The sequence below is a fragment of the Lycium ferocissimum genome, chromosome 5 (genome assembly GCF_029784015.1).
Source record: "Lycium ferocissimum isolate CSIRO_LF1 chromosome 5, AGI_CSIRO_Lferr_CH_V1, whole genome shotgun sequence".
NCBI classification, from domain to species: Eukaryota; Viridiplantae; Streptophyta; class Magnoliopsida; order Solanales; family Solanaceae; genus Lycium; species Lycium ferocissimum.
This window is the reverse complement of record NC_081346.1, coordinates 3817191-3841816: the sequence shown is the minus strand read 5'-3', so window position 1 is coordinate 3841816 and position 24626 is coordinate 3817191. Positions and strand designations below refer to the sequence as shown.

Sequence of the window (24626 nt, the reverse complement as noted above, 5' to 3'; positions counted from 1 at the left end):
TCCTTTCACTAGAATTTTTTTCACTGGGTTTTTTTTTAGTAAGGTTTTAAGGAGGCACAATATCTATCAAATAGACATCCGAGGGAGAGTGTTATAGGTAAATATTATTTATTACGGATGTCTATCATGTTATAGATAAATATCATTTATTATGGATGTCTATCTTTAAGAGAGAAATTAGGGTTAGTAACTTTGGGACCAAGTCAGTTTTCTACTATAAATAGAAATGTTCCCTTCATTATATTTTCATCCTCAAGAGAAATAAAAAATTCCCTCTCTTCTCTCTTTCCCTAAAATATTCTTCTTACTTACTTTATTATTTTATAACAAAACCTAAATTGATCAGATCCAATTTAAATGACACCTTGTCAATCATTTCTTATATGTTCCAGAGTAAGAAAAAAAGAAACTGATTATTTATAATTGTACATCATATGATCTTGCTAGATATAATTACTCATTTCCTTTTCTGTTTCTAATCTTGATGCCGACGTCCTTTTTTTATTGACCTTTTTGGTCGTTATTTTTTTACTCCAAGATAGAGGATTGTAATTCAAGACGACAAGATAGCTTTAGCATGCGCGTGGAACGATGGAAAGGAACATGGACTTTGGCTAGTTGTACTACAAAACTGGAATGTAAAAACAAGTACGTCTACAGAAAGATAATTTATGTGAAAATGAGGGATCAATCAATTACTTTAGAAAAGGGAAAAAAAAAAAAAAAAAAGGAAAGGCAAATAACTATTTATGTAAGGAGACAAGAGTAAGAAATCATTGTCCTGCAAACCAATCCCGCTACATATTTTTGCTAAGAATAGAAATTGGTTCATCTTCTAAAATTTCCGAGTGCAAAGATGCACTGTATCCAGGCTGTAAGAGGTAGGACAAATTAAAGAAAAGTACACCATAACAATGTATTAAAAGGATTCTAAATTTTGGTACAAATACAATCAAAGAGCTAGCATAAGAGAAAAGGTGGTAGTAGTAACACAAGGACAAGCGGTATGGTGGAATGGATAAAATTTCGACACAAATTTATCCGCATCCGACGTTTACGTTAAATTATACATTAACTTATCATGGTTAAACGATTTAATAAGGTGAATTAACTATTATTAAGAGAAAGAGTAGCATCAGTAAACATGTGCATACATTTATTGATCTGATACGGTGTAGATACAGGTACCGGGTAACTTTTTACCCAAAATCTCTTCCTTCTTTATCAAAGGTTTGAAGTTAAGGCTCTGAGAATAGAGAATTTCTAATGAAAAACGTTTTTCCTTTTGATGAATCATATACCGTGTGAATATAAACTAGTCAAAAGAAGTGATAGTAGTAGATGAAAGAATAAGACTTTTTTTTCCCCTTTTCCTTCTTTATCAATGGAAATGAAAGCACTTGAGGTATAGGGTAATATATGCTCTCATTGTCACCCAACCTTAAATGGTACACTATCCATCAGGCCTTTTTTGTTCATAGTTATCTAAACTTTTGAAAGCAACCTCCAGTTCTAACCACTTCATGTAGACCATTTCTTGTGGTTCTCATAATAATAATAATGCCAGACAGTCTAAAATTCTAAAATTGGACAGCCCACACCCCACCCCCACTACTTTTTAGGACTTGAAGTAGAAGGGAGTTGTGATTGGTACCATGGGTATATAAACATTTGCAAAGGCGGCATGCATATATGGAAAGGATGAAGCTAGTGGCTTTGCAAAGATGATTCTTTCAATTGTGGAAAAGGGCTTAACAATGAAGAAGTTAGATGGATAAAAATGACGTTAAAGTGGAAAGAAAATGGACAAATGGGTTCAATGGCTAGGGTTTTAGGGTCTTGTGAACATCAATCGCAAGTACAAGCATAATTACCACCAAGGATGATGGTGAGATGCTTTGGTATTCCTCAAGTGTTTAATAAAAAACGCTTAAAAGTAAATTCATGATTTGAAGCGGATGAATTTTAAAATTTATCATATGTACATATTGAATGAATTTTTCAACAAATATACATAGTTTGGAGTTTGGACCAAAGTAATTGGGTTCTGTTGTTCTACTTCCCATGCTGGCTCCTCCTCTAAAAATGCTTTACCCTTTTGTGAGTCTACTCACTACAGATTGAATTAATCAGATCGGTAAGTTCGCATACTAAGGGTCCACTACAAGAAAGTATAGAAATAGCAACAAAATTTTTTATATTTGGCAACAATTTAGTTTTATTGTTGGCAAATGATTTTTTTGTTGCCAAAGAATTTAATTTTGTTGTCATAGTATTCATTATTGTTGTAAAAAATACTTTTAGCAATAACAAAAAAAAGTTATTGCACGTTGTTGCAATAACAGCCGTTTGGAAAAGTTCATGCAATAATTTTTTTTTTTGTCGCTAAAAGTACTTTTTGCAACAATAATCAATCTATGGCAACAAAAAATATTTTGTTCCCAAATATATTTTTTCTTATAGTGGTCGTTTGGACATGATGATTTCAAATCATGATTTGAAATGATCATTGATTTGAAATCAAATCGATTTGAAGTTGATTTTTTTTTTTTGAACATGTAATTGAATTTCTTAAGTTGTATTTCTTTTTCATAAACATGAAACCCCAAATATCCTAAAGCTCCGCATTAATAAATCGCACATCTGCATGTTCCTTTTATAAATAAATACTTGCGATTACATGCTATTACTGCCAACTTTCAAATACACATAATTTTACATGGATTCACTTGTCCAAAATATCAACAATAGTAGTAACTAGTTATTCTTCAATATGATCCTTTCATATGGTATATGGACAATCTCTTCAAGTCAAGCATGAGTTTTGTTTTGCAAAATTTAAAATGATGAATTTTTTTTGTAAAATATAAACTTATGAGTCAAATTTTACATTAAAAAAAATGGAAACCACGTTTTAAAATTTAAAATCCTATGGAGAATTTAAAATTGAAGTTGAAATTTTATTCACATTTCATGAATAAACGCTGATTTCAAATTCAAATTTCGAATTTGAGCCCCAAATTCTATGATCAGATGCCCCTACTAAATGCTTGAAGAAATAAATAGAAAGCAGATGGATAATATATAGTGGCTAGTGGCTAGGGTTTTAAGGAAGTCTTGTTAACATCAGTAACAAGTACAAAGTAGAACTCAATTTTCTTTTTTTCAATGAAAGAGAAGCCTGGATTGTGAGAGTGTGAGACAATGCTACACTAATATGCTATTTGGCCTCTTAACATCAAAATATATCTCTATCACTATCTCTCAAGTCTCAACTCACCATATAGTCTTGGCACTAAGTCATGCTGGTGGAAAGAGGGAGGGGAGGGGGACGGGGTGGGAGGGGAGGGCGAGGGGGAGGGAGGGCGAGGGGGGCGGGGTTGTTTTAATTGTGGAAGGGATAGGTTTCTCTTTATAGTGAAAGCGACATATAACTTGACCATACTGGTCAAAAGTTTCTAAAGGCCTACTGACTTGTGAGGGGGAGGCCATCTTCTGCTCGACCCTTACTGTACATACCCCTTAAAATATGAGATTTCATTTATTCACATTATTATGTTTTGTTACTGTTGTCTCCTTCTTTGAAATAGTTTTGCTTGTCAAGCTCCAACTTGGCCACGTGTAGCTTCATAAACTAGAGTACTTCTAGCGGTTGAACTCAAAAGAGATATTCAATCAAGTTTGCCTTAATCAAATCTTACATCGAAATGCAAGAAACAATTAATTAGGGGCTATCATGAAAGGACGAGTATAGAATAACTGCGTCTTTTGTGTTAAGAGTCCAAGGGGGCAAATTAGAAAGGCCCAAATGTTGTTTCTGAGCTTAAAATATCTTGACAGTTGAATCAAAATTATTACAAACTCAAGGTTATAATATTTACTGTATTGAGTACAGCGAATTTACACTCTTCCGGAATAAGAAAGAGGAATCCATTTTATTTTTCTCTTTGGAATTGCGAGTAAAGGCAAAAGCTAGCATGCAATCTATTCTTTATTTCAACATTTTTTATTAGATCGGGAAGGTGAGGGAAAAAGGGAAGGAAATGTTACGTTACTAATGAGATTCCATCTCAATCGTAGCAGATAAGAAGCTCACCAAATGAGCTAACTCTCAGCCCAAGATGCTAGCTTGTTTAGTTTGACTAGTTAGGGACTTGAGGGCTTTTATTTTTCTTTTGGATCTTTTTATGGAGAGATGAATGTGGGAGAGGTGGTGGTGGATGAAGGTTGTGGTGTGGGAAAGAGGAAAATTGAAAGGTTATTGTCAAAATTTGTGTCAGTTGCTATCACGTGAACTAAAGGGCACAATTAGAGAATAGTCTTTGCTATCCATCCCCTGCACTTCCCATAAAATCAGTTCTAACTACAACAAGTACTAGAGTGTCCCCTCTACTCCATTAATTCCCTTTCATACTTTAAAGGTGCCTTCATTATCTTTAACTAGTTTGGGTCACTTGTAAAGATGGAAGTACAATACAGCTCCTCTTTTGTCTCTGGTAATTACATGATGACTTCTTATCTCCATCTCTCTCTTTCTTCTTTCTTTGCTTTGTCAACATAACACGAGCACCATGGCTGTCTTTCTCAACATCAATAGTAGTTAGTATATTCCAGCTAGCTTAATGCTTACACTCGCACGAACACAAAATATCCACTATAACTAGCTAGCTATTATTATCATAAGCACATACCAACATACATGTAAAACCGGGGGCGGAGCTAGCCCTTCGGGTATGAATTTAAACCCGTGGAATTTCTTGTCCAAATCATATGTTTGTATTAAATTTTTTGTTAAATATGTATAAATTATTAATTTAGAACCCCATTAACTATAAAAAATTAAAACTTGAACTCATAAGTTTTAAATCCTGACTCCGCCTCCGTAAAACCACACATTTACCTGTCCTTCTCAACCAAAAAGCTATGTTATCATCAACATCTTGAAAAAAATCACATAGTAGTATAATTCAGTCTCTTTTCCTTCCCCTCTTTCTCAATCTCTCTATTTATTGGAGTATTATGCGAGAAAAAACATTCCAAATTTATCCAAGAGAATTATGACGAGTCTCTCTCAAAAGTCTCAATTAAATTAACTTTGTTTTCCTTCTTGATGCAGCTGGCTAGCTTATCAAATTGACAAACTCAAGAAGATATTGTGGTTCTTTCAACTTCAATAGAAGAGCCAGTTTGTCCTTCTCAAGCTCTAGTACTCCTGTGCAGAATATAAAGCTAATTAAGATGTACCCTTCAAGCAATTACAGCCCCAATATTCCCTCCTCTTTATACCACATACCATCTCCTTTTATGCAATACGAACACGAATTCTTCCCATATATCCATGACCATAATCTCTTTCAAATAGCTCATGATCAAAATAATCTCGATACCAACATGGCAGAAGATTCAAAGAAATTAGATAAACATGAACAAGATGAAGAATTAGTACTAAAAGACTGCAACAAGAAAGATGATACGAGCAGTACAATGACTAGTACTGTTCGTAAAAAAAACAACAAGAGAGTTGCTGCTGCTGGTGCTGCTACAAAGAAAGATAGACACTCCAAGATTAACACAGCTCACGGTCCTAGAGACCGAAGAATGAGACTTTCCCTTGAAGTTGCTCGCAAATTCTTCAATTTGCAAGACTTGCTCCGGTTCGATAAGGCCAGCAAAACTGTGGAGTGGTTGCTTACAAAGTCAAAATCAGCAATCAACGAGCTCATCGAGAAAATAAACAAAGAGAACTTCACCAGTACTCCTATTAGTGCATCGTCTGCCTCCGAGTCATGTGAAGTTATATCGGGAGTAATTGACGAATCTGCAGCCACTAATAATGACATTCATAAGCAACATAAGAAAAAGGTTAAGTCGATTCGTAGAGCTGCATTAATTCATCCGGTTGTTGCAAAGGAATCAAGGAAGCAAGCAAGAGCAAGGGCAAGGAAAAGAGTACAAATAAAGAAAAGCCTTAATAGTATTGGTGAAACTATGGCCGATGACTTCCTTGAAGATCATCAATCAGGTAATTATCAAGGCTATAATCCTAACAATATTATGAATCATCATCATCATGAGAAGCAGCATATTTTGGGTACTAAGGAGAATGTTGTTGATAACTCTAATTTATTGCTGGTGGATACTGGCAACTGGAGCCCGTTTACTATCAACAACTATCACCCCATGAATACTGAAATTTCTCAAGAGGTATGCTTTAAATTTAATTAGTAAGATTTGTTTATACTTCCAGTTAATTTAATATGTGGTTTACATATTCCAATCAGCTTCATCTGATGAAGTAGAATTGTTTTTTTCCTGTTCCAGCATCAATTTACGAACTTCCAGTATTCTGGGAAGTTATGGGAAGCTTAGGGCAAGGAATTAAATTCTCTGCGGCAACGTATTCTTCTTAATTTAGTGCAACTCCAGAAGGAAGGCTATTTGGTCCTGTTGGTAATGTAAAATGAATTTGTCTATTTTCATTATTGTGTGTATTTTATGAGAACTTCCGAATTTGTAAATAGGCTCATCTTTTCTTTAAGTCATTAAAAAAAAAAAATGCAAGAAAAAACAACAAAAAGACTAGTATATGCTTCTCTAATGTCTATTAATTAATCATTCAAGATGGGAACCAAAAACCTGATCATAATTCCATTTTCTGATAATTACTTCTAAGTTACCTGCTTTAATTATATTTTAGAAAATATATTGCCTTTTAATTTCCTGTAGGTTTGATCCAAAAATTTCATCCTATTGACTTTATATCAAAATCCAAGTATTTATCATCATAAAGTGAAAAGACTTTTTATGATGAAGCAGCAAGTCCACAAAGATGTGCATTTAGGTTTCTCTTATATCTTATAGATGCTAAACCTCTCATATATATTCCACATAACTCTATTTCTTGATGTCAAAACTGTTTTGGATTATATCGGGAAACATTTCACATGACATAGTACTGAGTTCGAGGAATTAAACTTTATATCCTGTACGTATCTTCTGTAGATGTTTGGATAACTGTCCCACTCATATCTATTCTGATGAAGTTTCTAAAGGATTGCAAGACTGTTATCTGTATTCCTTCCATGATAAGATGCCACATAGAGGACAAGATATTTTCAGCATGCTGCTATTATAGTAGTAGAAATTAAGATTCAACAATCTTATAATACTATACATCCAAAGTTATAGTTAATAAATCAAAATATGCATGACAAACCGCATGCATTTATTACTTAATCCCATTCATTTATTAAACAACCATGTATTTAGCGTAAACATATGAAGAGTGAACTTGAGGTGAGATTAGATATCTAGTATATATCAATGTTCCAGGAGAATGATATGATAACTAGTTTCAATGTTCCAAAAGAATGGTATGATAGATGAAAATGTTACACAGAGAATTAAAATAGTAAGAATAGTTGAAATATTGAAGTGCTACTTGAGTGTTATTTGATAGAAGTGATATCCAACAAAAGTGATGAAAGTAAAGTTCTAGATAGGAGTAAAATCACCATTATTGTTGTGTAGGAGTAAAAGTTTGGCCTCTAAAGTCCAACATATCCATAAGATGAATGTCATAGAAATATGAATACTACCATGTATGTGTTGTCATAGAAGATTGTAAGAATGGTTGAAATATTGAAGTGCTACTTGAGTGTTATTTGATAGAAGTGATATCCTACAAAAGTGATGAAAGTAAAATTCTATATAGGAAAATCACCATTATTGTTGTATAGGAGTAAAAGTTTGGCCTCTAAAGTCCAACATATCCATAAGATGAATGTCATAGAAATATGAATGCTACCATGGATATGTTGTCATAGAAGATTAGACAAACTAAAAAAGGATCAGACCACATTCGACAAAAGGTGTAAGTAGCACGCAAGATAAAATGAGAGAATTTCACTTGAGACAGTCCATTCATGTCCAACATTGTCTTGTAGAAGCACTGTCGCGTAGGTGAGAAAGTGTTAAAGGGAACAACATTGATAGTGAGAATTTCAGCCCAATATTTACTATGAGTCTATTAGACTTTCCAGATACGTATATTCTAGTAAAAGTGAAGAGAACTTCTGAGTACTAGAGAAACTAATTTTATAACATTGGACCGATATAAGCTTAAACGGAACGACATCGATAGTGAGAATTTATATAGTCGATCTGAACATACTTGCATGAAATTGATGAGATTTAGTAGTTGTTCTTATAATTTAGCGCCGGCATACAGTTCAAACGAAGTCTGTAAGGTTAAGATAACATAATTCATTTAGAGCCCTAGAGGATGTTTTATCTTTAGAATTAAGCCATCAAAATTAATTTCCAGAATTTTGAAATCGCTATAGATAGAGGCCTTTTCAAATAATTCTCCATGTCAACATTTGATGTATGTTAGTGCAGGAACTCCAAATCATCACTTTGTTTTCATTGTTTCTTGCCTTTGTATGGCAATTCTGAAGGAATGAAACGATATTAGAAGTAATTATAGCACTGCTAAATTAGTTTCTCTACTACATAATTATCATTCCATTCTTCTTTAGTTTATTCTTGTTCGAAGAAGTATAAATGATTACACTTCTATGAATGATAACTGATGAAATGGTCATAAATATGGCATCATTACTATAATTCTATTATATCTCTCTACTGATTTAAAGAGATTCTTTGGTTTGAGTGGTGCATTTCTGAGCTTTCAGTAATTGGCTTTAGTTTGTAGTCGACCATAAATATAACAAAACTCTTTTCATTTTTATACAGATTTATAGTCACAAAAGCCAGTGTTGTAATATTGGGGATGACATACTAGGTTACATTCATAGTATTTGGTCTTACTAATAAGAAGTCACATATGAGGGACGCTAACTAGTAACTTTTCCACTATTTCTAGACGGAATTATCAGGTAGGAGACAGATACTAAGAGATGCCGTTTACTTCCATTAAGATTTGCTAGCACTAACTGATTTAGTTCCTAGAAAGCCTTCCTCAAAATACAATCTTCACGAGAACACTCTATTATGTCAATTGTAACTAATTAAGCAGAAAAAGAGAGAAACTCAAAAGCCGGATCATAGAGAAAATCAGGAATTAAATGGATCTCTCAGTGAAATCTCAGCTAGTCACTTTTCGACATATATCAATGATATTAAACTCCATTTTCATTCTATCATAGTATTAAAAAAAGGAGGAATTATTGGGAAAAAAATACTAGCTACTTACAAAATTTAACATAATTAACTAACTCATGGCATACATTATTTCTCAATGATCGGTTCTGGATTAAGCAAAGGAGGAGAGCACTTACGAAAAGGTTAATGGATGAGGATAAATATATGGCTGGCCTTCAGGACCAAGAAATAGCTAGTGATACTGTGATAGTACCTGTAAATCATTGCTTAACGAGAATAAAGGTTAAATGAAGTGAGGAAGAAAGAAAAGGAGAAAGTTAATGGGCAGGTTAAATGAACCAAAAAAAGAGATTCACAGAAGTGGGGAACAAGTAATAAACCACATCCTCATAAGTCATAGGTTACATTCCCAAATGATTATTATCTTCTTTCCCTGTTCTTTTATTATTAAATTTCTCCTACAATGTGTATAAAGCAGGCATATAATTAGGATTTATGAAGCGAAAATAGGATCTTTCACATGACCTGCCTGTGGCTTTTGCTAAAATTGCAAAGTTTCTTAGCTTCATTTTAAGAGCTAATGACAATACATTGAACTATAATCAGGATTGGTTTAAATTAATATTAAAAAACTTAACCTAACCTAACTACTACTGTTTCATCAAGTATATTACAACAAATCTATATATGAAAAACTATCATTGTGGACCAGGAGAAGTATTAATTTACTTGCATGACAGACTCAGTGGTTTAAGTCAATGACACAGTTCCTTTCGGCATCCACCTTTTTCTTTTGCGATGTGGAGACAAGTGGAAATTATAATTTTCATAATTTAAATCTTGCATATGTAAGACAATATAAATTTACTTTAATGATAGTATAATTTTACCTATCTTTTTTTTAAACTTTAATTTCATGGATTTTTATATTATTACAAATTTACAATTTTCATATTCCAAATCCACCATCATATATTTTAGTTGCATGCAATCCAAAATTTTAAGTTCTTTGTTATAAAAATTAAAAAAAAGTTCTCGCCCTCCTTCTTAAGTTAGGCCACGTCAGCGATTTGGTCATCGACTGCTCTATATTCTCTTCCTTCTAAGTGACAAATAGTCAAATCTTGAATAAATAAGCACTAAAAAATAGTCCCATCCTTCTTAAAAAGTTTCGTTATGTATCCACTTTCTTCAATCCAAACATATGAGACATGATATACTAGGAAAGAAACCACGTTTATGTCCAAGGGACCATAGACTTGGGCAACAACAGTCTCTTAATTTTATCCAGCGGTTCTAAAGAAAAACTTTTGCCGCGGTATCTTTAGCTGATGATTGGGGAAGACTGATCATTCAAATTAACTTAAGCAAATTAGGTTGTTTAAATAGTAAATTCTTCTAGTGAATTTCTCTGCTTTTTAGGTAGTAATAAGTGGCAGTGAATGTTGATCTTTTCTGTTCAGTGAATGTTAATATCTGCGCTATTTTACCCACGATATGAATTAATATATTTTTAATCCGGGTCGTTGGGTAGCTGGATAAGTTATTCATGTATTAATTTCTGTATTAACTTATACCATATTTGGTAGCAGTAAAGAGACTTTAAATTCTACATACTTATACCGCATTTGATAGCTAGCTAGGAAGTAAGTTATTCATGTCTATATAAAATTAATACAAAGTTTCAATTTAGAAACCCGCATAATTAATACATATATAAGTTATGAGAGAATCTATATATTGTTTTATACGGGGTAGAAGATGAAATAACTAATAAATGAATAAAAAGTTGAAATGACAATATTACCCTTATCATTCCCCACTTAAATACTTTACTTTTCTAAACCATATTTTTATAAGTATATTTTTTTAATATAATATTTTACTATCTTAATTTTAAGAAGTATATAATGTTTATTAACTTTTACTATAACAAACCAACATCTAAAGAAATATTTGAAATATTTTATGTATAATTAAACCTTGCACAACTAAATTCTGCATAACTAATACCTGCATTCCTAATACATGCATAATTAATACTCCCTGCGTCCCAATTTATGTTATATAGTTTGACTAGGCACATAATTTAAAAAAGAAAGTAAGACTTTTAAAACTTGTGGTCTAAAACAAATCATATATATTTGTGTGGCTGTAAATCATCTCATTAAGGGTAAAAGGGGAAGTTTCAGGTTAAATTATTTCTAAATATAGAAATGTATTATTCTTTTTGGGATAGACAAATATATCACATAAATTGAGACAAAGAGAGTACCTGCATTACTAATACCTGCATAATCCTAACCACATACCACACGACCCCTTAGGTTAAGTAAGATCTTTTCGTTGTTGATCAATTCCAAGGGTATGGCTTTTCACTTTTTCATAAATATATGTGTCTCGCATTATTCTTTTGAAATTAATGTGGCACACTTTCTTTTTAATTTATCTCAAAAAATAATGTCACGAAATAACTTTAAAATTTTCATTTTACTCTTAATGAGATTATGTATAACCACACAAAAATGCATAACTAATAGGATTTGTTCTAGTCCACAAGTCTTTTTTTTTTAATTACCCACTCGGCGTCCGGTACGTGCATTGGAGCCTGATTGAATCCGAATCGCGTACTAAATTGCCCATTTTTGGGGGCGGCGCTCCCAACAAAGTTTTCTCCATTCTTACGGACTCGCACCTGAGACCTCGGGTTATGAGTGGAGGGACCTCAATCATCCCACCACAAGCCACGTTGGTATAGATCACAAGTTTTAAAAGTCTTTAATCCTTTCTTAAATTTCATGCTCAATCAAACTGCACCGAGGGGCGAAGCTATGCGGGCCAAGGGGCCGGGGTTCAATGACCTCCTTCATCAGAAAATTATACTATGCAAACAGAGCCACAAAAAAAAAAAAAGAAGATATTTTTGATGGTATATAAGCTGTTAAATCTCCTTGACATTGGAGAAACTTTTAATGCACCGGCAAAGGCCAAAGAGGCTCAAAATTGCTTTAGGTCACCGGTTAAATCCTAAATGTAACATTCTAGTATTTTTGTGAATTCCTTTGTATAAATTTCTAACTCCTCCATTGATAGCAGCAATGTTTTTCTTGGAAGCCCCGAGCAAAAGAACTTTACAGACATGAAACGGATTTCTAAGATTCAGTTACATAGTTTAATTAGCTGGAGATGGAAATTATCAAAAATTCTAGTTCATCTCTTTCATTGTTTGCAGATAGCGGTCTGTCCACTCCTTCTTATATATCACTATATTATAACAGTGTCATTTGACTCGGAACCGACATTAATGACTAAATTTTTAAATGACTTTTAAATTTTTTTGTTCTTACTTCTTTGTTTTTGTAACATCGGTTTGACAATTTCAAAAATACGTTATCTGATGAAATCAATAAAATTAACTTATAAATAAAGTAAAAGCCTTGGTATAGACGGATACTTTTGTAGACGTTCTTTCAAATTAAATCACAAAAAAAAAAAAACCGAAAAGTCAATGAAATTAAATTATTGTTACTTTAAGCTTCTTTTTTTTTTCCTTCTAAAAGTTGCATGCTAAAATAAGTTCTTTTCTTAATTTAATGAACCATTTTATGAAATCTACATTGAAATAACTTTTTCATGTTAAACTTAACTATTTAGTCCTAAATTGTATAAGATATTAATATCCCATATTTTGCAAAATATTTCAATACTAAAAAAAGTAAAATATATACTTCTTACAATTGACTGCAGTTTCTTCTAAAAAATATTCAAAATATATAAAAAATTATATTTTATATTTCCTCTTTTAATATGTAGTAATTTATTAGATATATTTTACGTTGAAAGTGCGTGCACGTACAATTTGACTAATTAACTACCCTACTTTGAAATTCATTTTCGATTGGGACGAAAGGACTATAATTTACGTTTTTTATACCTTTGAAAATATTTAATAATGATATAAGTTATTTGTGTTTATTTTTTAATTTAAAACTTAACCCTACCTTAAGTGAAATGTTGTTAATTACTCAATAATTTAGCCTATATTAAGATAGAATTTAAACGACTTGATAATTTAATCGTGTCTATAATAAATTCTTAAGGAAAATTTAAAATAAGTCTAAATAATAATATTATCACATAAAAGACTCAAATATACATGAGTGTGCTTTGTGGAGCCACAACCTTTTCCATGGCAGCATCATCTTTAGCGGCATGACAAAAGTCCTTGAAATTTACCAAAATGTGTCGATATTTGCTAAGTAATTAATACTTGAATTAGGGATAAAAAGAGACAAAACATTATGTGAGCACTACAAAACTCCTCGCTTATATATAATAGTAATATATAACATATATCTCTTTCATTGTTGACAGAACGACAGCATCCAAAAGTAGGATGCAGGCATTCCCGAACGCCCATTTCCAAGCAGATGCAACAATAAAAAATTAAATTAAGCATAAGAAACGCAATGCCTTTTCTTTTTTGAACGTCCTAATAATTTCTACAATAAAATCCACCTACTTAAACGAGGCGTTCAGGCTCAATTTTATTTTTGGGAAAATGCATAAAACACCCTCAAATTATGTCCTGAAATATCAGTGACACACTTATACTTTGCGAGAGTTCTATGATCCCTCTAAACTATTTTAAATTGGAATATATATACCCTTAAAATGACATACCCAGATCTTCATAGTGCAGCGTGTTTCACACGCCTATTTTATTTTATTTTTCACTTTTTTAAATCCTTCCTTTCTTTCTTTGTTTCTTCTTCCACCATCTCCTTCAAACCCTACCAAACATTAAATCGACATAGCCTCATCTTATTATTTTTTCTAACAACACCGAAAAGAAAAAGAACAATTACAAACTAATCTCTTAAAAGTTCAACTAAATAGTGGGTCCATCTATCATCTTCTTTCTCAACTGACTTGGTGGGGGGAGATAACCAGTTTGAAGACTTCATACAAATCATAAATTTGCACACACTAATGATATCTGCAACATCTGAGATGTCAATTCATCTTGATTTTTCTTTTCAATATCCCATAATTTGATTTTAGTGATAACTGGGTAGCACAAATTAGATTAAGTTTTGATGATGAATGAAATTTAAGAGCAAACTACCACTTATTTATACTTTATATTATATTATTATAATATATTAGATCTTGAGAATTGATGAGGAAGGTGCTCAGAATTGTCTGGCAAGTTGAAGAAATTGAGAGGGTTCCCTTTTTTTTATATATGTTGTATGGTTTTGGGGGGGAGATATCGAAGGTGCTGAAAATGAAAAAGAATATTGCAGGTGAAAAGAATGAAAAAATGAGAAGAGAAGAGTTGCTGGAGGGGCGGCCAACTATGTGTTTGCCATGGCTGAGCTACAATGGCGAAACAGAGTGGAGGGGTTAAAGAGAGGAAATATTAATTAAATCAAATTATTTAATATAGTATTCATTTCAATTAAGAATTAACATTTGTACATTAGTCAATTTTGACTATTTTTTGCCTCACACATGTCTATAAGAGAGTGAGCACACTTGTTGTGCCACATTATCACTCAAGGATATATATGTATATATATATTTCAGTTTAAAATAGTGTAGGAGGGTCATAGGACCCCCGCAAAATATAAGTGTGACACTGGTATTTCGGGAAAAGTTTGAGGGGTTTTTTATGCCTTTTCCATTTTATTTTACACAAAAGTGAAAATTAAAGAATTATACCCCCTCGGTTTCAAAATATTGTCTGATTTTGACTTGACACATAATTTAAAAAAGTAAAGAAAACTTTTAAATCTAGTGGTCTTAAATCAAAGATACGTAGAATGTACCAAAATATCCGTTAATCTTGTGATCTTAAACATGTCAGGTAGAAAGTTGGAATTAAGACACTACTAGAAACAAAGATTTTTCCCACTAACATTCGGTGGGAATTTTGTGCTATAAACTATAATTTTCCCACCTCTTTATCACCGAACCAGTTTACTGGAAAAATATATGGTGGGTAACAGGTTCCATTGAAACGCTAGAAAATTTTCTAATTTTTCTGTATGAAAATACTACTCTTTAGGTTTTTTCACCGACATTCAGTGAAAAATAGCCACAGAATATTTTTCATTGGGAAAATAGAGATTTTTTAGTAGTAAAAATTGTTAAAGAAGGAAAGAGACATTCTTTTTAAAACGAATTAAAAAAAAAAAAGAAAAAAGTAAGACAACATTTTGAGACCGAAAGAGTAAGCAATTCCAGGAAGTAGTATTTATCATTTGCAGAACTTGTTAGGTGGTCCTCAACATTTGTGCTAATTTATCACTTACAAGAATATTTGTCTGATTTTGACTTGACACGTAATTTATTAAAGTAAAGAATTTTTTTAAATTTTATGGTCTTAAATTAAAAATATGTAGAATGTACCAAAATGCCCGTTAATGTTGTGATAAAGTTGGAATTAAAGACACTACTGGAAAAGGAAAAAAAAAAACAGAGGTTTTTTCCACCAACATTCAGTGAGAATTCTGTGCTATAAAATATGATTTTTCCACCTCATTATCACCGAATCAGTTCATTGAAAAAATGCATGATGTAAAATATGTTGCATTAAAATGCTAGAAAACTTCATAATTTTTCTGTATGAAATACTACTATTTAGATTTTTTTCACAGATATTTAATGAAAAATAGCCATTGAATATTTTTCAATGGAAAAATAGAGATTTCTTAATAGTTAAAGTTGTTAAAAAAGGAAAGAGGCATTCTTTTTTAAACGGATAAAAAAAAGAAAGAAAAAAAGGTAAGACAACATTTTGAAACCGAAAGAGTAAGCAATTCCCGGAAGTAGTATTTATCATTTGCAGAACTTGTTAGGTGGTCCTGAACATTTGTGCTAATTTATCTCTGAACAAGCAAAAAATTAAAAATGCAGTATGGAAATTGTAACTTTTCTAGCTCCAACTGAGATCAAGTTCTCAATTTGGGTACTTTAATTTGCAAGGCAGAATAATATCTGGTGCAAACCTGTGATCTCAGTATTTTATAAAAAGTGGAAATTTAAGAATTTCAGGCAACTTATTTCATAGGGTGGGATCAAGAATTTCCATCATAGTGCAGAACCAACTAAAGAGGCAAAAAAAAAAAAAAAAAAAAAAAAGAGTCGCATCCCACGACCAAAGTAGCATATGGCCGGCCATGTGATAAATGGCCATAACACAGACACACACCATTTCTAGTCAAATTAATGAATATGTGAAAGAAGATATGTGTTTCAAATTGTACTAATCCACTAATGGCCACAAAATATTAAACCCAGTAGTACCACCATGGTCCCCATCCTAAAAGTTGGAAGCTAGCACAGATTTAGGGTTTTTGACCACTAGGGTTTCTGTATATGCACGTGCGCTAGGCTACCTAGATGAAGTCTTCTTCCTTGATTCACTACTGCAAATTGTCTTGAAACCCTAGAAAGAATAGTACATTTAGATTTGCTAGAAAGCTGGAAAAAGAATAAATTAGGGCTCAGATTCGATGGGGATGGGTGAAAATGACATTATTGCCTGAAGATTTTTTAGATCCATTTTTAGGTAAAGGAGGAGCATCTGAAACTGTACTTGGAGGAGAACAAGAACCATGTATATGTCAAGAGCATATCGATCTATTTTTCTGATGTGATGAGAAAACAAGATAGCATCAGATGCTAAACTATGCTACAGATCAGTTAATCACTTAATCATAACATTTTTTTCGGTTTGAAGAAATAAGCAAAGATAGATTATTGAGATCCTTTTAACCTACCAATTTGACGCCGGAAAAACCCTAACCGGAGGAAGTGCGGGAGAGGGTAGACGGAAATGACCAAATGCACCAAACAACTTGTCATTCTTTTTTTTGTTTTTTTGTTTTTTTGGTGGCTAGAATTAATGGCTCGACTAAACTCAAGATCTCTAATTAATTAATTAAGGGTTAGTTAAAAGATCTCATCTGTCTAAGCTTTGATGGACAAAGTTATCTCGTCCAAGTTGTTGGTGGGAGGTAGAAGGTATTCGTAGAATTAGTTGAAATGTGTGTAAACTGGCCTGGAGCATGATTAAAAAAAATAGCGATCTACTCATCCAAAGATCTAGTTAAGGGATCTACCCACCTCACGTAATTCCATAGTGGGAATCTATATTGTTCAGACACTCTCAAAATATTATTGCATCCATGTCAGATCCTCCAAAATGCATGCACTACTCTATGTTTTATGGATCCGATAAGCATTTCGCGACATTTTTAGAAAGTTTGAGCAAAATAAATAATAATCGTTATTCCTGTTTGTGACTAATTGTAACAACAACATATTTCGTGTAATCTCATAAGTGAAGTTTAGTGAGGGTAGAATGTATGCAGACCATACCCCTACCTCATAGAGGGTAGAGAGCCTGTGACTAATTGTACGGTAAAACATTGACGTCCAAATCCCACTTAGAAATTTTGACAAAAAAACAAATTTATGTTCGAAAACAACTTATGTCTCCAAAAAAAAAATAAGTTAGAGTAGCCAACTTTTTTTTTTGGCTTATAAGTTCGTTTTCGAATTTTATAAAAGTTTTTTAGATAAACTAAACTAAAACGGCCCAATTAATTTTTTGGGCTTATTTTAAGATAAAATGAGCTTTTTTAATTACTACCAAACACTCAAAAAAAAAAAAAAAATAAATGACTTTATAGGCAACTTATAAGCCAATCCAAACGGGCTCTTAGTAACCGGAAAGAAAGAAAGAAAACCCAAACATTGTTATCCAAATCCCTTTCCCCCTTATTTCCTTTCCTACCTAATTTGAGATAATTGATTAGATTTGATAGCCACACTTCTCAACAAATATTTAAGTTTTTTTCCTTTGAAAATGGAGAAACTAAATATAGATGAAGGACATGATTTAAAATGTTATATGAAGAATTATTTCAAGTTATGGCTCTAAGAATATTACATTTTTCTTTCCTAGTAAGCACCAAGTATTTGTCAACATTTTCTATTTCACTAAGGTATGACAAAAGATATTTTTCAGATTTTTTTTTTAAAAGTCATTTTTTGATGAACTATCAACTATCAAAAAGTAATTTTCATTTTCCATCAAAATGAAAAAAAAAATGACTTTCCTCGCTTAAGGACGAAAATCATTTTCCTTACAATTATTTTAACTGTTCACTTCATATTACCTTTCCAACCAACACTGAGACGTTATTATTAATTTTTAATAAGTAAAAATGTCGTCAAAACCCATCCAAATTGATCGTATTATCATTTCTTTAGTACTGAAAAATAATTTCGTACGGTACACACTTTACCTGATTGAGATAAAATTTGGTGATAACACGAATGGAGAAGTGTACATCACCACTATCCACCAATAATAAGAAGACTAACACCTGAGATTGCCAAGGGTCACGCATGGGGCAAATTGAAGAATCAATCACTTCACTTTTTATCATATCATCTCATCCTAGCTCTCAATAGATGTGAAGTAAATTCTCTTTTATTTTTTTCTTTTTTCACCCCCGTACGTTGGTTTATTGTATAATGCATTATAGGCCAGCAAAATAATTGAATAAAAAGCTTGTGTCAAATGTTGTCTAATCCTAAAGGACCCCTTATCCCCTTCTGCCGCAGTACTCTTTCTAATAGACGAATACCAAAGGATAGGAGAGATGTCAACATTCCGAAAAGCAACATTTAACAGACAAGTACAAAGATATTTGTATGTGCTTCTGCAGAGATGCTAACGTTGATGCTGTCTTCATCACTTGTTTATGCTGTCTTCATCACTTGTTCTTTGAGCCCGCTTGGAATGGCTTATAAGCTGTTTTCAATTTTTTTTTAAAGTGTTTGGTTTGGACAAATTTAAAACTATTTTCAGATTTTTAGAATAAGCAAAAAAATTAATTGGGCATTTAATTTAATTTTATCTAAAGCAGTCTATAAGTTAAAAATGCTTATAAGTTCAAAAAAATAATAATTGATCTACCTCAATTTTTTTTTTTTTTAAGCTCATCCAAACAGACTCTTTATCTCGAAGACGAATTATTTGTTTTCTCTTGGTTTTCAACAAGGGGTGGAACTAGATTCCATTTACGGGTTCGATTAAATTCAATAATTTTGGCTAAACTCTTATGTTTGTGTAATGAACTTTATTTAACATGTATAAACAATTTATCCAATACAATAACTTACGTAGCTTTTTTAAAATTCAAAACCATAAATTTAAAATTGTGGATCCGCCTCTACTTTCAAGTGTCTTTTCGTAATACGCTAGTACTGTTGCAGACATTAATATCAATATTCGGTTGGCATCTTTTGGCCTAAAAAATGGCCTGTCAATCCTCAGCATTAACATAATTCTTCCTCAGCAAGAAATACAAGTTGAAGATTGATATGTTAAAATTAATTAGCAAAGCTATTGTTCTAAGTCCTATCACTAATTATTGGTATCTTATGATAATCTTTTTAGTTCTCATTTTGTTTGTTCTAATACTATAGCTATTAGAATGGAAATAATAAAAGAAAAAGGCAAATATTGTTAATTTGCTTGTTTAATCAATGGAAGAGAAGTGAAATTTAATGGTTTCACAAGGAGAGGAAAAATGCTTTCTTTTGATCGAGACTGAGGAAATTTCCAGTATGTGTTTGTTTATGTGTCTTCATGTTTATTAATGTTTGTTTATTTGTCTTCATGTTTATTAATGTTATAAGCATTTACTTACATAGAGTATTTATACAAATCACGCAATTTAATCTTAGAAGTTAAAAATTGAGTGTGAACAACGCTTGAGAACTTAATTATGGGTAGTTGACAAACTATTGTTAATGTGTCATGTTTGAATTGTTTTAGTGCATCTATCATATGCTCATTTCCCTAATAAACCTTAAAGAGTTTTATCTCGTACGATTTAAATTGCTATGGGCATAGTAAATTCAGATCTAATTATGGTGAGTTGACAGGCTAATGTTACGAACGAAAATAATAATGTGTTATTATCTTTGTAGTGTATATTAGTATAAGTCTAATAATGTATCCTTTTTCCAAAGGGTCCCAACAAAATACAGTTTCTGCGTGTTTTTTCTTGCACAAATATCAGGCAAAAAGGACAGTATTCACCCTAGAAGTCAAATTATTATTATATTATAAAGAATAAAACGTGTGTAAACCATATCCACAAGTTAAACGTGAAACGTGTGTAAACTATATCCACAAGTTAAAACCTGTGGGCAGTTCACTGTGGGCCGGACAGTACATAACTTGCTATAAGGTCATTTCACTTGGGCTGTTCATGTGAACATTCTTGGGCAATTTGCACGACTGTTTTTCATACGGACTGGCTTTAATTTTTGCCACTCAATTCACTGACATTACCTTTTTCCCCTCGCTTAGAAAGGTGATCGAAAATATTTTGAGATTTTGGGTTTGAAATTCAGTAGAATAGAAAATAATAATAATTTCGTAAGGCATATGTTTTTATGAACCTATACCTATTCAGGTGAAGTTATATGGAACCTATACCAGAGACGGCAGATTTTGTCTTGTAAGATAAACTTTTTAAGGCATAACTAAAGTGGGAAATGTGCACAATTGCCCTTCATACGGACTGGTCTTTAATTTTTGTCCCTCAATTCGCTGGTCTTTAATTTTTGCACTTCACTTAAAAAGGGTGCCGAAAATATCCCGAGGATCTAGGTTCGAAACCCAACAGACTCGAAAATAATAATAATTTCGCAAGGCATAGATTTTTATATTCGAGCGAAGTTACATAGCACCTATGCCCGAGATGGCAGACTATACCTTGTAAGGCAAACTTTTAGTAATGCCTCTGCCGGAGACGACAGATTTTGCCTTATAAGGCAGAACGACAGACTTTGCCTTATAAGGTAGACTTTTAGTTATGCCTGCAAATTTTTTTGACTGAGCGGGTTCGAACACATAACCTCGGAATATTTTCGGTTACCTTTTTAAGTGAAGAACAAAAATTAAAAACCAGCAATTTGAGAGGCAAATATTAATGACCACCCCAAAAGAAGGACAATCTGCGCAATAAAATGACTAAAAGTATAGTATACTTTTAGTATACCTTAAGGCAACGTCTGCCGCATAAGGCACACTTTTTGTAAAAGTCTTGTCTTGTGTTTTTTTTTTTTTTTTTTTTACATGGGGAGTTCGAACCTGCATCTCGAATATTTTACGTCACCTTTTTGCCAAGGGCAAAAGTTAAAGACCAGCAATTTGACGGACAAAAATTAAAGACCACCCCAAAAGAAAGACAATCCGCGCAAAAAAATGAACATTCTCAAAGGCACTAGTCTTTAATTTTTGTCCCTCAAATTGCTGGTCTTTACTTTTTGCTCTTCGCTTAAAAAAGTGGACGAAAATATTCGGGGTTACGGTTCGAATTTCGAAAAAAAAAAAAAAAAAAAGAGATTCGCAAGGTAAGGGTTTCGTGAAACCTCTGCCTTAAGGCTTAACTTTTGCTACGAAACTCTGTCTTGCAAATTATTACTTTTTAACGGAGTCAAATTCAAACCCAAAATCTCGAGATATTAGGTGGAGGACAAAAATTAAAGACCACCCCCGAATAAGGCCAATCGTGCAAACTGGCCATATTCTTTTACAACTCCCAGACCCAATTCTCGGTATTCCAACTCCAACTTTAATATATTTATTGGTAAATCAATATTTATTTTAAAATTTGATCCAATATTTCAGCTTCAACTTGAAATAGAGAATTTGAAATTGAAAAATTAGTAGTATCTCAAGTGAAATAATAAATTAACTCGCAAAACTTTAACTTCAACTTCCGAATACTCTTCTAAACTTAGCTGCAAATCCTTTTTTCTTCAATTTCAACTAGATTAGATAATGTCCAAATGCCTAGTAAACTTAACCCAGATTCAAATATGCTCAATAAGGAATAAACAATAGGGATTAGGAACCTAGTCCCCCGAAGAGAAGAAAAGAAAGATTAATCTAAATAGTCGTCCACCCAACTGCTTACATTAAATATAGCCGGGGGATATATAATATGTGTAATCCATGTATAAAATATATGTATAGTGATTAGAAAAAGTAAACAGTGAATCCAACTGGTTAATTATGTAAAGGTCCCATTGGAATATCTCCAACCGCTGGACTGAACAATATAAATGGGTCGGGCTCGTAGTGTCAGGCCTCATGGTGTTCCTAGTTAGACAATTGGGCTTACTTCATTTAGTAAGCTTAATAGCCCAATGTGGGCCTGATCAAACTTTTGTAGAGTGATTTGACAATCTGCATTAAGATCAAGACTTTTTCTTCTATTTTAACAATCGTTTTGTTTTTGTCTGTTTTGTTGACTGAAAGTATATAGAGTAAGATTAGCGTTATAATTTAGTAGTTGCAACTTTAATCAGGACAAAATGTTTGATTTAAATCACACAAAGGTACCTAAGTTCTTGTTTCTCCATCCGTTCTCCCAATTTTTTTTAAAAAAGAAATGTGATTCAAGTTACTTAAACTTCCTAGTTTAAAGATTTTTTTACAGAAGTTCAACCTTCGAAAAGTACTTTTTTATCAAGTTGTTTATTAATATTTATCCAATTTAGTAATTACTTCAAAAGTGATCTGATAATATAATTTCTTTTACACAAGTGCATAGATGTAAAGTGAAAGAAAAAAAAAATGTATGATCCGGAGAGCTTGAAATAGAAACGCAGACGTGCTAGCTTTAGGTTCCTAAAAGAAGCAGAAATAAACACTCCCATCCTTCCGATTTGTATGACACTATTTCTTTATTGGTCTGCTTACAAGTATATATTTTTGAAAGAAAAAAAATCAGTTTAAGCTTCTCATTACACTTTTTAATGATTTTTTTTGTATAGCTACGCAAATGTCATGACATATATCACACGTTTCTAAAGTCTGATTGTTGTACATATATGTTTGACATGTTTAAAATCACAAGTTTCAAAGTCGTATTTTGATTTGTTAAATTTCATATCGAGTCAAGTTATGTCATATTGAAAAGCATAGTAGAAAAGAATGACAAATCATTAAAACTGACCTGAAATCGAAAACGTGATTAAATTAGTCCTAGTTACTCTTCGGGCAGCCTGGAATAAGAGGGGGATTCTCGAACACGGAAAAATGTAATGAATTCGAAAGAAATGAACGAGCCGTATGAGGTGAAAATCTCATTATCCGATTTTGTAAAGCGACAGTAATAGTGACTTATTTGTCAACTTTTTCACTATCACCTCAGAAAAACTAAATTCTGCTAGTCCGATTCAATAAATATATAAATCTTCTCTTCATTTTCTGTGAAAAGGGGAACATAGAGCATAACAGGGGATCGTTTTTTATTCTTATTTATAAATATATATAAATCTAGTCCGATTCAACTTTTTTATTCTTATTTGTTTCGTATTTCTCATCAAACAAATAGGGATATTTTTTTATACTTTAACTAGTACCGATTGATGGGAAAGAGACATGTAGATTAGTATAATTAATTATTTATTGACATATTCAGGATTCCAAGAAAAATTAGGCCTGATTTTTCAACCCGATCCATGTATTTAATGGAATAGACTAACTTTAACTAGTACCGATTGATGGGAAAGAGACATGTAAATTAGTTTAATTATTTATTTATTGACATATTCAGGATTCCAAAAAAGATTATGTGTGGTTTTTCAACCCGATCCATGTATTTAATGGAATAGACTAACTTTTTTTTTTTTTTTAATCAGAAGGACATATACAAATAGAGTCAAATTACACTCACATAAATTGAAAAGAGAGTAGTAGAAAAGAATGACAAATGATTAAGACTGACCTGAAATCGTGCTCTAATTATTACTCTTTCAATCAGATAGTTCAATCTTCACGGTTCTTTCCTCCTCCACTTCTATCATAACTTGTACATTTCCAGCTGATGAAAATGATATTAGCAGATATATTATGAAGGAACAATAAAACATTTAGAATGATTATTTTATGTAAGCTTTTGCTATATTACCTTATTTTGCTTGACATGGACATTCTCAAGAGAAGTTATTGACAAAAAATAAGGTGTGTGAGTTTATAAGGTTGAGGGCTCCAAAAGTAGTAGTGTAATATAATAATATAAAAGCAAAGTCAGTACTGAGGAGTAGTCGATAGCGGCACGTAATCTTATGGGACAAAATAAGAAAACAGAGCAATGGATGAGTAGAATAGGCTAGGCTAGAAAGCGACAAATCCCTAAAAGAAAGATCGCATCAATCACCCAATTTTTACTGCTTATGCTGCAGCATATAGTACATACATCATGATGAGTGCTCCCTCCGTCTTAATTTACGTGACACTATTTAATCGGACACAAAATTTAAAAAATAAGGAAAAACTTTATTATATTTATCAAATTGCTCTTACTTTAGTGCTTACTTTTATTGACTTTCTTCACAATAAATACACATCTTTAAAAATAATTGGGACCCAATAAGTGTAAAATAGAAAT

General features: G+C 32.3%; 1 protein-coding gene and 1 long non-coding RNA gene across 6 annotated transcripts; one reads left to right on the top strand and one right to left on the bottom strand.

Annotated features, from left to right (window-relative positions):
• The first annotated feature begins 4953 nt into the window (after positions 1–4953).
• Positions 4954–9269, top strand: LOC132055500 (transcription factor TCP12-like). 2 transcript variants are annotated; one of them, XR_009414585.1, is made up of 3 exons: positions 4954–6204; positions 6322–6450; positions 8758–9269. XR_009414585.1 is itself a non-coding variant. In XM_059447361.1 (2 exons), the coding sequence occupies exons 1-2, from the start codon at positions 5239–5241 to the stop codon at positions 6367–6369; spliced, it is 1014 nt and encodes a 337-aa protein (XP_059303344.1). In that variant the 5' UTR covers positions 4955–5238; the 3' UTR covers positions 6370–6593. The 2 variants fall into 2 exon arrangements, 1 of the variants encoding a protein (XP_059303344.1); XM_059447361.1 differs by lacking the exon at positions 8758–9269 and having other exon boundaries at positions 4955–6204; positions 6322–6593.
• LOC132055501 (uncharacterized) lies at positions 5536–24267 on the bottom strand. 4 transcript variants are annotated; one of them, XR_009414589.1, is made up of 5 exons: positions 24147–24267; positions 23964–24059; positions 9303–9392; positions 5751–5827; positions 5536–5674 (listed from the first exon to the last, which is right to left on the bottom strand). It is a non-coding gene; the product is annotated as an uncharacterized LOC132055501 (long non-coding RNA). The 4 variants fall into 4 exon arrangements; XR_009414587.1 differs by having other exon boundaries at positions 5751–5818; XR_009414586.1 differs by lacking the exon at positions 5536–5674 and having other exon boundaries at positions 5685–5818; positions 24147–24266.
• Positions 24268–24626: the final 359 nt, after the last annotated feature.